The sequence below is a fragment of the Xenopus laevis genome, chromosome 4L (genome assembly GCF_017654675.1).
Source record: "Xenopus laevis strain J_2021 chromosome 4L, Xenopus_laevis_v10.1, whole genome shotgun sequence".
Taxonomy (NCBI): domain Eukaryota; kingdom Metazoa; phylum Chordata; class Amphibia; order Anura; family Pipidae; genus Xenopus; species Xenopus laevis.
Window position 1 is genome coordinate 143,037,167 of NC_054377.1, and position 17,017 is coordinate 143,054,183.

The window sequence follows — 17,017 nt, forward strand, 5'->3', positions numbered from 1 at the left end:
TTATAAGTCTATATATAACCTGCCTAACTGCCAGTTGATCCAGAGGAAGGTAAAACACCCATTTGAAGTCTCTCCAATTTGCCTCAGAGGGGGAAAAATTCCTTCCTGACTCCAAAATGGCAATGGGACCAGTCCCTGGATCAACTTGTACTATGAGCTATCTCCCATATCCCTGTATTCCCTCACTTGCTAAACACCATCCAACCCCTTCTTATACCTATCTAATGTATCAGCCTGTACCACTGATTCAGGGAGACAATTCCACATTTTCACAGCTCTCACTGTAACAAACCCCTTCCCAATATTTAGTCGGAACCTCCTTTCTTCTAATCGGAATGGGTGCCCTCAAGTGATCTGGAAGGACTCACTCTTCTTCTTCACCTCAATATCAAGCCAAGTAATGGTCTGATTGTCGTACCTGGAGCAGAGTGGCCACCACCTTCTATTCCAGTTTCCTTAGCGTCAGGTCTAAGGAGGAGGCAGAATGGGAACCATTACATTTCTAAGCGGCTGAGTTGTCCAAGCTGCTTAAGTTCATGCGTCTATTTCATCATGAATTTCATGAGAACCATAATCGTTTTTAAAATCCCACGAGAGGCATGTACCTTTAAATGTGCCAGTCTCCAGTGTCGTTGGCTCACCCTAAAGCCAGTTGGTGTCAGATGTTATCAAAGCAGGTGCTGTGCCCTTATTATTTATATCTTTTCACCCAGGCCATTTATCTGACCTCTATAATATATGTTCCAATAGGACTCCAGTGCTCTCAATTTCCCAATGTTACCAACAGTTAGGCCAAACAGATCGGTGCCTCCATATAGATGTTATAGTCTGTCTCTAATCTCAGGCTTTATCCAATGTCAGCTCCTGCAACTCAGAATAGAATGGGCACCAGTTCATAGAACTTCCGGCCAAGAAACAGCACCCACTTCTTCCTGACACTTGGCCTGCCTTAAAGGGAGAGAGAGAGATTCTGAAAACATTTGCAATTGGTTTTAATTTTTTATTATTTGTGGCTTTTGAGTTATTTAGCTTTTTATTTTGGAGCTCTCCAGTTTGTAATTTCAGCAATGCGATTGCTAGGGTCCAAATTCCCCTAGCAACCATGCATTGATATAAATAAGAGACTGCCAAATGTGTAGGAGAGGCCTGAAGAGACGAGCTTGAGTTCTGCATGGCAGGGAAGTAAGGCGGGGGCTCCCCCTGCTGTTCATAAGTATGATTGTTTCCTTGCAGAGCAGTTAGGGACCGTCTGACAATTCCTATCCCCAGCAGTAAATGAAGGGAGAATTTCACTGCATACAGTCAGGTTTCTTATAAAAACTATACATATTTTTTAATTAAAGTATATTGGAGATATGTTTGTTTTTCCTTAAAGAAAGTAAAAATGGGATTTTATCTTTTTGCCTTTACATGCCCTTTAAGTCAACTTTTAGTATGGCTAATTCTAAGCAACTTTTCAGTTGGTCTTCATTATTTATTTTCTATAGTTTTTTAATGATCAAATACTATGTAAGGCTACTAATTTATTGTTATTGCTATTTTTTATCAATTGTCTTTGGTTGCTAGGGTACATTGGACCCTGGCAAGCAGATTGCTAAAATTGCAAGCTGAAGAGCTGCAAAATAAAAAAAAAACTCTACTGCTAAATAAAACGATTGCTTTATATACCACTATTAATGTGGCCGCTAATAAGCTGCACTAGATACTGTATCTAGTGAAGCTTTATATAGCGGTATATAAAGCAATTGTTTTATGTCCTGCAGAGCACATACAGGGCTGGTTCACCTTAAAGTTAACTTTTAGTATGTTATTTAACTTCCAGTTCTAAGCAACTTTACAATTGATCTTCATTATTTATTATATTTGTTATAGTTTTTAATTATTTGCCTTCTGCTTCTGACTCTTTCCAGCTTTCAAATGGCGGGTCACTGACCCCATCTAAAAAAACAAATGCTCTGTAAGGCTACAAATGTATTGTTATTGCTACTTTTTATTACTCATCTTTCTATTCAGGCCTCTCCTATTCATATTCCAGTCTCCTATTCAAATCAATGCATGGTTGCTAACGTCATGTGGATCATAGCAACCAGATTGCTGAAATTACTGGAGAGCTGCTGAATAAAAAGCTAAATAACTCAAAACCCACAAATAATAAAAAATGAAAACCAATTGCAAATTGTCTCAGAATGTCACTCTCTACATCATACTAAAAGTTCATTTAAAGGTGAACAACCCCTTTAAACATGACTATCTCTGGATCCATATCTAATTATCCCTCTAATAACACGCTGCCTGACAGCCTCCCCATGGACTCAGCCCAAATTGTGTTTGTGTCATGTGGCTCCTGAAGGATCTCCCTGCTGTGGGCATTAACACTGTGGGCACTGGGGAGAGGAGATGGGCAAACACCTGCCGGGGGTTGATTTATGCACCTGTCCCTCTGAACTGCATGGATTCTGCTGGATGATTGACTGCGAGCATTTATTTTTATGTCTTTGGATAAATAAATATATTTATGGGGGTTAAATCAAAGAAATCCAGTCTGAACAAGAAAGTGAGACTTGCAGTTCAGCAATAGCTGTTGTGTTTCAAGATGACATTTGTCACCTTCATTCTCTCTATATGCACAAAAGAAAATATAACATTATTATTATTATTATTATTAATTATATAGTGAATAAAGTACCCCTTCGTGTAAAATATAAGGATATTCTAAGTTACCGAGGAGTTCCATGACCATATAAAAGTACAAGGGTTTTTATACAGGTCATGGAACTCTGAGGTAACTTCTAATATCCTCATATTTTACAACTGGGGGTACTTTATTTATTATAATACACAAATTTCAATGAGTCATGTGACAGAAATGACATCAGAACTCACCATTTATAACTGATGACATCAGAACTCACCGTTTATAAGGATATAATTTACAAGCTATTAATGGCTTTTGTGTATTATAATAATAATAACTCCACTACTCAGGATATGTGTATGCGCATGGCTTCGAATTTATGTAAAATCCCATAACAATAACATTTTTTAATTATGTATTTTATTTAAACCAGTGGTCCAAAAAAAAGGCTAAAAACCTCTGCTATAGCCTATGGCATAGTCTGTTAGGCCATATGTATTCAGGGTCAGGAAACTGAGGCGTATACAGATGGGCCCTCCTTCCTCTAGTCCAAAGCTGTTCATATAGCAAGCTTTTGGGTATATCCTTGTGGCTCTCAGACCCAAGTGGGACATCAAAAAAAGAGAAAAAAAAAGAGAAAAGTGTGCAAAAGAAAGAATCAAAACAAATCAGAATATAATGAGTTGCTCCTTTTCTAAAAGCCTACCATGCTGCCATTAGGGAAGGGAGGGGTTTGTTTATACAGAGGGCGTTTTTTCATTGAAGCAGATGGAAGACATGGGGAAGCAGTTTGGGGAGATTAGTCGCCCCAAAGAAGAGGTTATTAGTCGCCGGGCGACTAAACCCCCCCGAATCTCCAGGTGTGCCCTTACTGTTACAGAGCAATGTGTTTTTAGATGGAATCAGTGACCCCCATTTGAAAGCGAGAAGGATCAGAATAAAAAGGCCAATAACTCAAAAAGTATAACATTTAAATAATGAAGACCAATTTCAAAGGTGCTTGGAATTGGACATTCTATGACATACTAAAGTTACATCAAAGGTGAACTACCCCTTTAATGCACTTGAACTTCTGCCTGGGGGTCCCAGTAAATGACCCATTATTTATCTAAATGTACAGACGTTAGTACATACACACTGACATACAAGGAAAAACAACCCAGACGACAGGTCTATTTGTGCAAAGTTACTAGAGCTGCGGCTCCATTAGGCCCATTGTTAACGTGGCCCTGTAACCAAGCAGCGATTGTGTAACTGTATCGGGGGCAACTGAGGGGAATGGGAAAATGAGTGAGAAGAGATCTGAGAATAGGCCCTGATGTACAGGTGTCTGTGGAAGGAATCTTCTAGAGAAATGGCCACCCAATGCATGACACAATGAGGAGGGGGAGGCAGCTGTACTGAAATGTCAGAAGCGTTTGCACAGCTGACACCAGTTGCTGAAAACAGAAACACTACGACCCCGTCATAAATCCCCCTCTACCCCTCACAGGGCTTAATATAGTCACTGGCATCATCTGAAGCCCAGCCCAGTCCCAGCACCATCTCTCCTGATAGTGAGTTCTACTGCCCGCTGCCTGCCCATTGCCTGTCCGCTGCCTGCCTGCACCTTCACTCGCCTGACCCTTGTGCGGAACCTGCCAATAAAAAACCTACAATGTCCCAGAAGAGTCAGGATTCCGACCAAGAGGAGCTGTTTGAGGACATTGATGAGGATGAAATCTTGGCCAACTTGTCCCCAGAGGAACTGCGGGAGCTGCAGAATGAGATTGAAGTGCTAGCTCCGGATCCAGAGGTGCCAGTGGGCATGTTACAGAGAGACCAGACTGAGAAAGCTCCGACGGGTCAATTTGATCATCGATCCCTGATTGATTACCTGCACTGGGAGAAGCAATCCAAACGAATGGTGGAAGAAGAGAGGGTTCCAGTGACTCTCCTGCCATCTGAGGTAAATGGATCACTAAGTAGAAAAGCTTTATGGGTACGGACCCACATCTGGACATGGTATAAGGCAGGAACCATTTATTATTACAGGTATGAGACCTGTTATACAGAATACTCGGGACCTGGGGTTTTCCAGATAACAGATCTTCCTGTAATATGGATCTTCATACCTTAAGTCTACTAGAAAATCATGTAAACATTAAATAAACCCAATAGGCTGTTTTTGCCTCCAATAAGGATTAATAATATCTTAATTGGGATCAAGTACAAGCTACTGTTTTATTATAAGGGCAGAGACACAGTGATTTTCATTCTAACTGCCTAACTACAATGAAAATCACCGGCGGCATGGCACTCGGAGCGCTTCATTTTCCGAAGTCGCCCGAAGTTGCCTCACGAGGAACACTCACACAGACACACACACACACACACACACTTAAACACACTCACACAGACTCACACAGACTCACACACAGACACACCCCAAATGAATGGGCCCTGCACTTGCCAGATTCCAGTACATATTTCGATTATAGATGAACTTGAAGAACATGCGTCTTTGTTCAATATACTAGTAATGTACAGAAATGACTCCTTCACAACAATCATGATACACACTGTATAGGGTTGCCTCCTTTTCTGGAAAAAAATCCCGGCCTTCCTGTATTTTTGCAGTTTATTCCTATTAATAACACTGGCATAAAGCATAATTTTTACTGGCCAGGCCAGTAAAATACCGGCCTAGTGGCAACCCTATACTCAAACTGTCCAATCCTACATTTTTGGAATTGGCCCACATACATCAATAATATTTTATTCCACATCCCCCCACATACTGACATAGCACCACTCAATAAACAGATATCTGCCTGTGGATTAAAACTGGCAGAAGGGCTGCTTACTCCATTACTCACTGGGTTATGGGACAGAACCTGCATACACAGGGGCGTAACTATAGAGGAAGCAGACCCTGCGCCTGCAGGGGGGCCCAGGAGGTATAGGGGCCCCACAAGGCCCTAATTCATATACAGTTTCAATAAATATTGGTAAAACAAGTCAACTGCTAAAAATTTTGGGGGCCTGAAAAATAATTTGCTGTGGGGCACAGTAATATCTAGTTACGCCACTGTGCATACATACTGTATTGAAAGTGCGACTTTGGATTGGATGCTGGGAGTTGCAGTTTACAAAAGCTGGGCTGGTAGATTGCATGTGCAGCTTCTGGAATGGCATCACCACTGAAGGGGTTAAATTCCTTTCCTAGAAGTGGGAGTTCAAGTGTAGGTGCTGAAAGAGATCCATGGACAGATAATTCCGTCTGTCACGCTTGGGTACAGCAAAGCACCCGGTGGGTGGGAATGTTATAAATCTCATTGCACAATAACAAGCACAGCACCAACAAACCAAGAGAACCGTATCTGAGGAGGGTGCCAGTGGGTGGGCAAGGTGCATGTAATCTATGTGTTTGTATGAACAGAGCAGTACTTTTGTTTTAAATAGCAACTCAATGTGTAACTGAATCTTTCCGACATGCTTGTGGCAGCACATTGGGTCTCTGTGCCATTTCAGCTGCTGGTTCCCCCTCCCCAGTACTTGCATGTGATCAGATTTCCAACTAGATTTGTGCAGCAGCACCTGGATTACTGGCTGCCTCCTGAGCAGAGATGCCGGAACATCCATGGGAGGCATTTCATCTCTAGATCTGTAGGTTTTGTATAAGGCTGCTGGATTAGTAAGGGGGTGACTATAGCTGCAGCACCTGGGCCCTTTAAATAAATAGGCCCTTGCTCATAACTTGAAACAATTTGCTTTTGTTGCAGTTTGCTCCATCTTTTCAACATGAAAAATGCTCCTGTCCGGGGAGTGTAAATGTAGATTTGTTCTGCTTCCCTGCTGAGTGTGCCGTACAGATCACAGTGTCCATATATATTTAGTATTTTTTATTTTGTCTTTTTATTCCCTTCTGGGGGAGGGGCCCAGTAAGCAGAGGGTTACAAGCCCCAAAATTAGCACCAGCACCCCACCTTTGCACTGGGTCCTCCTATGACTTACAGTTGCATCACTGGCAGGTATCCTAGTGCTCTAGGCTTCCCAATGACCCTGGCTGCACATGGAGCGATGGGCAAAGGGTATAAAGAGGGTTAAAAACATTGCCCTACTCTTTTTTGTTACTTCATTGTTCGCTCCTTTCAGCTTTTTGAGGTGCTGAGCTCCACCCCCCACCCCCCTTCCAAGCTGCACTGGGAGTTTCGACTTCATGTTGAGCCGGCACCTGAGATAACAAGGGCTCAGAGAGTGGGGAAGAGCACATTTTAAAAGAAGTGACAGTACAAATATACAACCCCAGTAGGGATTCATTTCTTCTGCATTGCTCAGGCAGGGATATTACACACAACAGAAAGTGCAAAATTCATCATTTACAGAATTCCTAATCCAAAAGCAACACAAGGCCACATTCTGTATGACAGATACCTATTATAAAGGTCACGGGCAGATGTACAAATGGACAAGCAAGCTGCTGAATGCAACTGTCAGTTCAATGAACACCCTCTTCTACCACTTGCAGTCACTTTAACCAAGAGTCCTTAAACCCCATTATGGGGATCTTCTTGCCCTGTTTGAGGAAAAAAACTTCAGGGCGGCTCCTTCCTTTGGACACTATATGCCATGAAGGCAAATTAGATTTATCATATCCATCATTTCTTGCATTTGGAGATGTCCGCAGATGCCCTAGCCTTATACGATGCAGGAAACATTCAAGAACTCCAGTCTAAATTGCTACATGCCATTTTTTGCGCTTTGTGTCCTGCAAGTGAAATAATTGTCAGTCACAGGTCTATGAGCAGAGAGCTTAGTTTCCCTAATCAGGTCTGTATTTCCACTTTGGGAACCCCTAGGCCAAAGGGTCCTTGCATGCACCCTGTCTGCCCTCGCGAGTGCACCCCCCTCCATCCCCTGTGAGTGCATGCTCCATTGCTCCTTAGAATGTGGCTGGGCAGGATGCCACCCCTAAAATCTTGTCTCCCTAGGCCTGGGCCTTTGTGGCCTTGTCACAAATCCGGGCCTGTACCAGATGAATTCAATGCTGCCTTGTAGGGTAGAGGCCATGACTGTACTTATTGGATGCCCTATGGAAGGTGAGAAATGCAAATCTGCCTTGCACCCAACACTGCCACGCCAGATGTTTTTATCCGGGAGAGTTTCAGAGGTCGGCCAGACCCTGAGCCGAAATGATCTCTGACTGGGCACTAAGGGGAAGACTTTTGCATTAGGAGTCTACACATATGACCCCTACTAACTCTACTCTGCCTGCTGCTTGAATGAAAGATATTCCAAGATATATTACTCCAAATAACATTTTTCTATGCTTTCCTTCAATTAGAGAAACTTTCTGAGAACCGAGACGGAGGAAGCTTGCAAACAGAAAAATGAAAATGAAGAAGCAGCCGAGGATTTGCCCGACAACTTTCCAGATGATAAAGACAATACAGTGGAAAATCACGTCAGCGACACAGAAGAGAAATGTAAAGAAAACGATGATAAGCCAGAGATACCGTCACCTGACAATGCAGATTTAGAAAAAGCTGCTGAGAACGAAAATATAAAAACCATTGAGAATGAAAATATAAAAGCCACTGAGAATGAAAATATAAAAGCCACAGAGAATGAAAATATAAAAGCCACTGAGAATGAAAATATGGTGGAAAACAGCCAACCAGAATGTGGTGTAAATGAACCAATTCCGGAAATTGTGGAAAACGAGAAACCCGAAGAAGAAATTAGCAACAGCGTTCAGACAACTGATGACATTTCTGATCCGGTTGAAAAAATGCCAGAAAATAAGCCAAATGGGAAAGTAGGTAAATTAAACCTGCCTAAGAAATTGACCCTCGACAGCAGCTTCATAAAGATGAGCGCAAGGCCTTCTGGGAACCAAACCAACCTGGACAGAACGCTGCAGAGTATTCGAGAGAACAACGCAGATGTGAAAGAAGTGAATTTGAATAACATAGAGAATATTCCCAAAGAGATGCTGGTTGATTTTGTAAATGCCATGAAGAAAAACAAGCATGTGAAAGTGTTCAGTATGGCCAACGTCGGTGCCGATGAAAATGTTGCGTTTACCATCGCCAACATGTTACGTGAAAACAGAAGCATCGCCACCCTAAACATCGAATCCAACTTTATTACTGGGAAAGGGATCGTAGCCATCATGAGATGTCTCCAGTTTAATGAGTACCTGAGCGAGCTGAGGTTCCACAATCAGAGACACATGCTGGGTCACCATGCTGAGATGGAGATATCACGGCTGCTCAAGGCCAACAACACCTTACTAAAAATGGGATACCACTTTGAGCTGCCTGGTCCAAGGATGGTTGTTACCAATTTGCTCAGCCGGAATTTAGATAAGCAAAGGCAGAAGAGGAAAGACGAGCAGAAGCAGCAGCAGGTCAACGAGCAAGACGAGCTTATTGCGGCACTAGAGAATGCATTGGAACTGGGCATCCCCAGGGAACTCTTAGAGATGTTGGATAGATCTCTTCCGAACTCAAGACTGCAAACGATACCAGAAGAAACGCCACCACCGCCTCCTTTATCACAACAAAACCGAAACAGACAAATTAAAGATAAGCCTAAACAGATCCCAGAGACACAACACAACTCTGAACCTCCTCCTTTCCAAGAGGTAAAACTCAAGAGGTTTCAACCCAAATCCATCGCCCAAAAGCTATTAGAAGAGGCGGATAAATCCAGTGTCAGAAACATGGTCCAGCTGAAAAGAACAAGGCCCAAAGCAAGTACGCTGGACAAGACCCAGCCATCCGAGAAAACCAATCTCAAGGATGTAATAAAGACTCTTAAGCCAGTACCCCGAAACCGAGAACCTGTCCTTGTACAGCTGACACCCAGAGATGAGCTTTTAAAAGATATCCGCCACAGTAACGTTGCCTACCTTAAAGCGGTAAGGGCTTCTTTCTCTAAAATGTTTTGTATTTTTAGGGTTAATTTTTGGAGGTACCTCGGAAGGGTAATTTTAGCAAGATGTAAAGTGGCAGTCCCCTTTAATACTACTCAGATCCACTTGTTGAGACCAATAAATAAAACAATGATATATATAGCAATCCATGCCCAATACCCTACCATTTGACCGAAGGCAGTATCCACCATGGCCCTGGAATGGCCATCTCTAGGGTTTCAGGGGAAGGTTTAGAGATTTTTAGGTGTTTAGAAGTATCATAAAACTTTCTGCCTGCTGGCTGTGAATGAAATCTTAAAATAGTTGAATGATGACTTCCCTTTTAATAGACTAGGAGTGTTGTCTTGGGCACCACTTTGGTTTGGCCAACCCCCTGATCAACTACTGAACTACCAGGGAAATACTTTGACCTAGATCGGGAAACAACTCCCCACTGCAACTGTAAAACAGGACCAGCTCTCAGATGTCCTAACTCTTATGGGGACTGCCTGATGTAAAGGGGTGAAAAACCTTTACTCTCCTACATATGCCTCTCCTGGAACCCAATATAGCCTGCCTGTACATTAAGATACATTCGATTGTTATAATTACTATAGAAATGTCAGTACCCGAGAACTACTTGAATCTGCAGCAAATGCTGCTAGTGATGATTTGTAAATCAATATTTCAGAGAATACATATATGACGTTTCATTACCAGCAAGTGTATCCTCAGCAGTCGCTCAGGCACTGATAGCTACAAGATCAGCTGGTGCTACTGGTACTTACATATCAGTGATCTGAGAATTCCGTGGGTATGAGGGATTGAAAGTGAAGAGGAACTTGTCTACTAATAGTGTTCCATAAAATAAAAGTTTCTTGTACTAAAAATCTCATACTCCCCAACTATCTGGCAACTTATGGTCAGGAGATCTTTAGACTGGTGGATCAAGAATTACTGGTCCTAATGTCAAATTTGTTTCAGTCGAATGAAAGTAAGTGGAGCTTTGCGGCTTTTCTTCACTTTCCCCTGTTCCAAACCTTTGGGTGTGTGGCTGAACTAAAACCATGGCCTCCAGGGCTGGATTGGTCAACCAGAACACCGGAGAATAACATTGGTTGTTTTCATTTTCATTAAACATTTTAGGAGCTGAATTGTCAGACAGAAATACAGAGATACAGGTAGAAACAATAGAATTCTACTTCTATCTGACGATTGAGCGGTATCCCCTTTGCTGATGTTCAGGCTCATTCAAAGGAGCCCAATCAGTATTTTCCTTCTTGATCAATTAAGAGAGCCAAGTCTTTTGCTGGTTGCCTCTTCTCCTGCCATATACACACTGAATATTGGGTGTCTACATAGTCCCCTTTACTCCCTGCTTTAGTTTTCTCTTAACTGAACAGGTGGTTAATGGGAATTGGGATCACCAGTGGAATATAAGGGTTGTATTTTAGGGGCATTTGGTCTCCGACAGGTTCGGACTGAGAATTAAAATAGTCCCTGGAATTTTCAGGTACACAGAGCCCTATCATATATAGGTCTATGACAGTGAAGCACTTTCCTTATGGGTCCCCTGATATATAGGGGGTTATTTACTAAACCTTGAATTTTTCTGGCCAGGCGTTTTTGGGGCGAGTTTTTCGTAGGAAAAAAAAATTGAATTTTTCGAGATTTATTTACCCCGATGCTGCAAAAAGCCAAACCTGAAAATCCACCATCTCAGACCTGTTGAGGTCATGTTTAAGTCAATGGAAGATGTACAGTAACGATCCCAATTGGAAGTTTTTGTGGTCTGCGCTGGGTTTAGCCTGATAATCCAATATTTTTGGGGTTTTTAAAGGAGAATTCAACCCTTTAGCAAAAAACCCTACCCTCCACCCTACGTAGACCCCCCTCCCTCCAGCCTAACTGCCCCCAGGGAAATGCCCCTAACTTTTTACTTACCCCTTGGCGCAGATTCAGGCATCGGATTTCCACGCAGCCATCTTCCAAGTCTTTGTGTCTTCTTCCGGTGCTTCAGCAATTTCCGTCCATTTCGGCGCATGCAAAGTTGTCGTCAACCAGTTAATTGTGCCAACTGCACATGCGCCCCTTTGCCGGTCTCCGTCTCTGCTTACCGAAACCCGGAAGATGGCTGTGTGGAAAAACTATGCCTGAATTTGCGCCGAGGCGTAAGTAAAAAGTCCTGGCTTTTTCCCCGATTCGATTTATTTAAATTATTTCATTAATAAATAAGGCAAAATCAGGGATGGGAGTTTGGTCAAGCTTTTTTTTTAATTTAAATTAAGAGATAAATTCAGATTTTATTAAATAACCTCCATAATGTGTATGTCATTCTATTGCTGCATCAAACATTAATGCTCCTTTTTTGAACATTCACAGGTACCTTTACCCAAGGAGCTGGAGTAAGGTGTGTCTTTGAGAATGAACTGCAAGGTGGATTTTGAATCCAAAAGACTGTACAAAGTTTATTTTTGAAAACAAGTTCTAAGAGAAATTGATTAAGTAAAGAGCAGGATCAACACTGCACACTGGGGATGGATGGAAAGGTTCGGCCATGGACACAAACCTACTCTGCATTCAGATTCTACAGTATTACAGAAAAGCACTGGTTCTGCAACAGCAGCTGCGGGAAGGTTAAGCTTATTCTTGCTGTATTCATTTCCTGAAATAGTGTGCTCTCCTGAGCAGGAAGGAAGTAGCGCAGCAAAATAAGTGTTCCCCCAATCGTAGTAAAGAATACCGTCAAGACTGAAATGCAACATATTGCAAAATGCAAATGGAAAATGCAGAGTTGAACAACGCATGATACAGTACAATTACAGTTCATAAATGATAGGGGAAAGTCAAGCTATATGACTGTATGCATCTGTAAATATGTAATAGAACATCTACACAGGTACGGAACCTGTTATCCAGAATGCTTGAGACCTAAGGTTCTCTGGATAATGGATCTTTCCATAATTTGGATCTTCATGCCTTGTCTACTAGAAAATCATGTAAACATTAAATAAACCCAATAGGCTATCTTTGCCTTCCAATAAGGATTATTTATGTTTGTTGGGATTAAGTACAAGCTACTGCTTTATTATTACAGAGAAAAAGAAAACCGTTCTTACATATTTGGATATTATGGATAAAATGGATTCTATGGGAGATAGCCTTTCCGTAATTTGGAATTTTCTGGATAATGGGATTCCAGATAACGGATCCCATACCTGTACTATAATGACTTAAGGTATGATGTATGAAGAGCCAAATTACAGAAAGGTCCCTTATTCGGAAAACCCCAAGTCCCAAGCATTCTGGATAACAGGTCCCATATCTGTACAGTAACATTTACACATATTTTATGGCTGAGGTTCTTGCTGGATCTGGAAGGTTTATGCACATTGAAGCGTATTGTTAAAGGTGTTATGCCTAAAAAGTCATTAGTATTAAACCTTACGATTGAGTAAATACCATCCGATAATGGATCAAGCAGAATATGGAACTTGTAACCAGACCCTTTTGTTGCAGAATAGGTCCATCAATTGATACAGATATATCCAATTTATATCCAATTTAACAACTGCAAAAAAAAAGATTGTTTTTATATTGATTAGAATTAATGAAGCTCAATAAAAAAAAAGAAAGATTTCTCAACCAATGGTTTGGCGGCTTACTGACGTTTTGGATTGATTGCCATTTAGTAAAGTTATACTGAACCTCAAAAAATATTACTCAAAATATTACTGTATATACTTTAGTATTTTATAGAATGGCCAATTCTAAATTACTTTTAATTGGCCTTTATTCTTTATATATTTTTTTTTTTATAGTTTTTGGCTTTTTCTTCTGACTCTTTCCAGCTTTCAAATGGGGGTCACTGACCCCATCTATAAAACATATGCTCTTTAAGGCTACTGTTATTGCTAATTTTTATTACTCATCTTTCTGTTTAGGCCTCTCCTATTCATATCCCAATTTTTTTTGCCTTTTTTGACTCTGTCCAGCTTTCAAATGGGGGTCACTGACCCCATCTAAAACAAATGCTTTGTAAGGCTACACGTTTATTGTTATTGCTACTTTTTATTCTATTCAGGCCTCTCATATTCATATCCCAAGCTCATATAAATCACTGCATGATTTCTAGGGTAATTAGGACCCTAGCAACCAGATTACTGTAATTGCAAACTGGAGAGCTGCTGAATAAAAGGCGAAATAACTAAAAAAAACACTAATTTAAAATTAAAACCAATTGCAAATTGTCTCATAATATCGCTCTCTACATCATACAAAAAGTTCATTTAAAGGTGAACAATCCCTTTAAGTTATCTATAGGTCCCGTTGATAATTTTTCGATTGTTGTAATTGTTACTTGAAGTTCCTAAACCTGACTGTTTTGACTACTGCAGCACAAATATGGCAGCCCCCTCATAGGGGATCACATAGGTGTTAAAGCATTGAACAAATACTTTTAAGACAAGATTATATATTATAATAACATGCAAAGGCAATGTTATGATAGAGGTAAAAAATGGTTTAATTTTAGGTGTCAGTTTCTCTTTAATATGCAAGAGAAATTATAGTGGAGCCAATATCCGGTTTATTTTTCCATAGAAAGCAAAGCAAGACAATATACTCAACTGATAATCCCGATATATTCACACATACATATAAAGGATACCCTGAATCCCAGATTTGGATGAATATGACCCCTTTTTATCAGGATTTGGTCGAATCCAAGAGTCTGCCTGAATCCAAATCCAAACTCTATATAACATAAAAAATCAAGTACGCATCGGGTTTCTCCATCTGTGCGGCAGGTTTGGTAGTGCAGAAGAAGGGTCCAGCATTGGTCTTGTATTGTTAAAAATCTGTACCCCTTGATTTGGGGATTCAACATCCCTAATAAAAAAAATATATATATAGTAGGGATGCACCAGATCCAGGATTGGGTTTGGGATTCAGAATTTTTCGGAAGGATTCAGCCAAATCCAAGTGCCTGGCCGAACGGAATCCAAAAAAAAATCACATAACTTTTCTTCACACAAACAAGAATGTCAAAATATTTTTAACCACACGCAGCACACTCGGTACACTTTCCCTCACTTTCTACCTAATTTACATATGCAAATTAGGGTTCCGATTTGGTTCAGTATTAGGCCAAATCTTTCACAAAATCGTTAAGGAGAAGGAAAGGCTAAAACTAAGTAAGCTTTATCAGAAATGTCTATATAAATACACCAGTAAATCCTCAAAGTAATGCTGCTCTGAGTCCTCTGTCAAAAGAAACACCACATTTCTTTCCTTCTATTGTGTACTCATGGGCTTCTGTATTTCTGTTTTCAGCTTAAACCTCCGGGGCTAGGGCTTGAGCATGCTCAGTTTGCCACTCTCCCACTCCCTGCTGTAATCTGAGCCCAGAGCTATGGGTGAGCAGGGAGAGACTCAGGCAGGAAGTGATGTCACACCAAGCTAATATGGCAGCTGCTATCCTAAACAAACAGAGAGAGCTTCTAGAGCTGTTACTCAGGTATGGTAAAGCATTCTGTAGAATAAATATAGTGTTATAGCTTGCACTATTGTGGCTAATCTATTGGCAATAAATTGCTTCTGTAGCTTTCCTTCTCCTTTAAATAGTATAGTCGGTGCATCCCAAATTCATATATATATATATATATATATATATATATATAGTACGCTCAAAAAAAACCGCATCAACCAGGTCTTAGTATGAAAAATCAAATGATCAAAATTTATTATCAACGTTTCGGCTCCATAGATTGAGCCGTCTTCAGGACACAAACGAAGACGGCTCAATCTATGGAGCCGAAACGTTGATAATAAATTTTGATCATTTGATTTTTCATACTAAGACCTGGTTGATGCGGTTTTTTTTGAGCGTACTATGAGATTGTTATAAACCAGCACACAGGCATTGGACTGCTTGCCGTGTGCACCAGCTACACAGTATATATATATATATATATATATATATATATATATATCAATTATCAGCAAACCAGCACTCCCTTTAAAAACTTGATAATTTTTTTGTCGTAGTATCAAATGCCCGACGTTTCGGTCCACAGTTGGACCTTTTTCAAGGTCCAAATGTGGACCGAAACGTCGTGCATTTGATACTACTATTTTCTCCCTAAATAATAAAAACCCTCATTTAAAAACTGCATTTTGTGTTTACTTGTGTTATCTTTGACTAATAGTTAAATGTGTTTGATGATCAGAAACATTTTGTGTGACAAACATGCAAAAGAATAAGAAATCAGGAAGGGGGCAAATAGTTTTTCACACCGTATATATATATATATATATATATATATATATATATATATATATATAATGCACAAGTAAGATCCACACTCACAGGACTTATGAAAATTAAAGAAATTTTATTACAAGAGTCTAATTTTCGGCCTCCTCCGAGGCCTTTTTCAAAGTAACAAATACATAACCACAAATGCTATAAATACCTAGATTGGCGGGAGAAATTTGACCAATTGAAGATGACGTATCCACCTCATCATTAAAGCACGACAAATTTAAATATCCCAAATTACATAATCATTATCACATAAAGACTATTACCCAAAAGAAAATTACATATACAAACAATACACACTATCAAATACACATTAAAATTAGGTTAAAAACAAAGTATTTAGTAACATTGTACTTCACTTCCCAGTATACTGCCATAGCTATTTACATGGTTGCTAAATGTTACAAAATATCAAAAAAAATTTGAACAAGGGTGGAAGATCTGCTAAGGGGCTCTCTCTACATGTATTCACTCGTAATTCCTATTCTAGTATCCGAATCTGGATAACATCTACGTGGATCTATTATAAAAACATAAGGCCAACGGTCACCCACATATATTAACCCTCTCACTACCACTTGATCTCATTATAACCCGAAAAAATGCCTCGCCCACCGTCCATCAATTACTGTTATGTCATAGTTTTATATATATATATATATATATATATATATATATATATATATATATACTAGACATTAAGCCCGTTATTTAATTAACGGGCGCTAGAACATATCCGTGGGCAGGGCCGGGCCAAGGTAGTTTGGCACCCTAGGCAAGGACTTCAATTAGCGCCCCCCTCATCCTGTATTACCATTTCCCACCTTACCATTACAGTTTTTTAATAAACAAACCTTACAACACATTGATGAAACTTTTCATTTATATAAATATTGCCCCCAAATCTGTACCTGTGCCAGCAGTCAGCCATAAATATCCACTGCTTACATAAACTCATGCTGGCCTTTAGTAAAGAACTGTCATATGTATATTAACTCACACATAATACTATCGATTAGATTAGTGTTTTTGTGACTGCACTGAAAACTCTTATTTCCCAGAAACATACAAATACAGTATATGCAAGATGGAGAGACGCTCAATAAAGGGAGTTTGGCAAGAAACCCAGAAACATACCCCACACGCTCCCTCTTCT

The 17,017-nt window shown here is 40.3% G+C and overlaps 1 protein-coding gene across 1 annotated transcript; it reads left to right on the top strand.

Moving 5' to 3' along the window:
• Window positions 1-4,131: 4,131 nt before the first annotated feature.
• Window positions 4,132-13,181, top strand: LOC108714721 (leiomodin-3). Its single transcript, XM_018259193.2, has 3 exons — window positions 4,132-4,583; window positions 7,962-9,542; window positions 11,919-13,181. The coding sequence occupies exons 1-3, from the start codon at window positions 4,293-4,295 to the stop codon at window positions 11,943-11,945; spliced, it is 1,899 nt and encodes a 632-aa protein (XP_018114682.1). The 5' UTR covers window positions 4,132-4,292; the 3' UTR covers window positions 11,946-13,181.
• The last annotated feature ends 3,836 nt before the right edge of the window (window positions 13,182-17,017 follow it).

What these genes read in the sequence shown, in the direction of transcription:
- LOC108714721 (XM_018259193.2), top strand. Translation starts at nt 4,293, where the DNA reads ATGTCCCAGAAGAGTCAGGATTCCGACCAAGAGGAGCTGTTTGAGGAC. An exon ending in TGACTCTCCTGCCATCTGAG is followed by an intron (nt 4,584 to 7,961) that starts GTAAATGGATCA and finishes TCCTTCAATTAG; the next exon opens with AGAAACTTTCTGAGAACCGA. An exon ending in ACGTTGCCTACCTTAAAGCG is followed by an intron (nt 9,543 to 11,918) that starts GTAAGGGCTTCT and finishes GAACATTCACAG; the next exon opens with GTACCTTTACCCAAGGAGCT.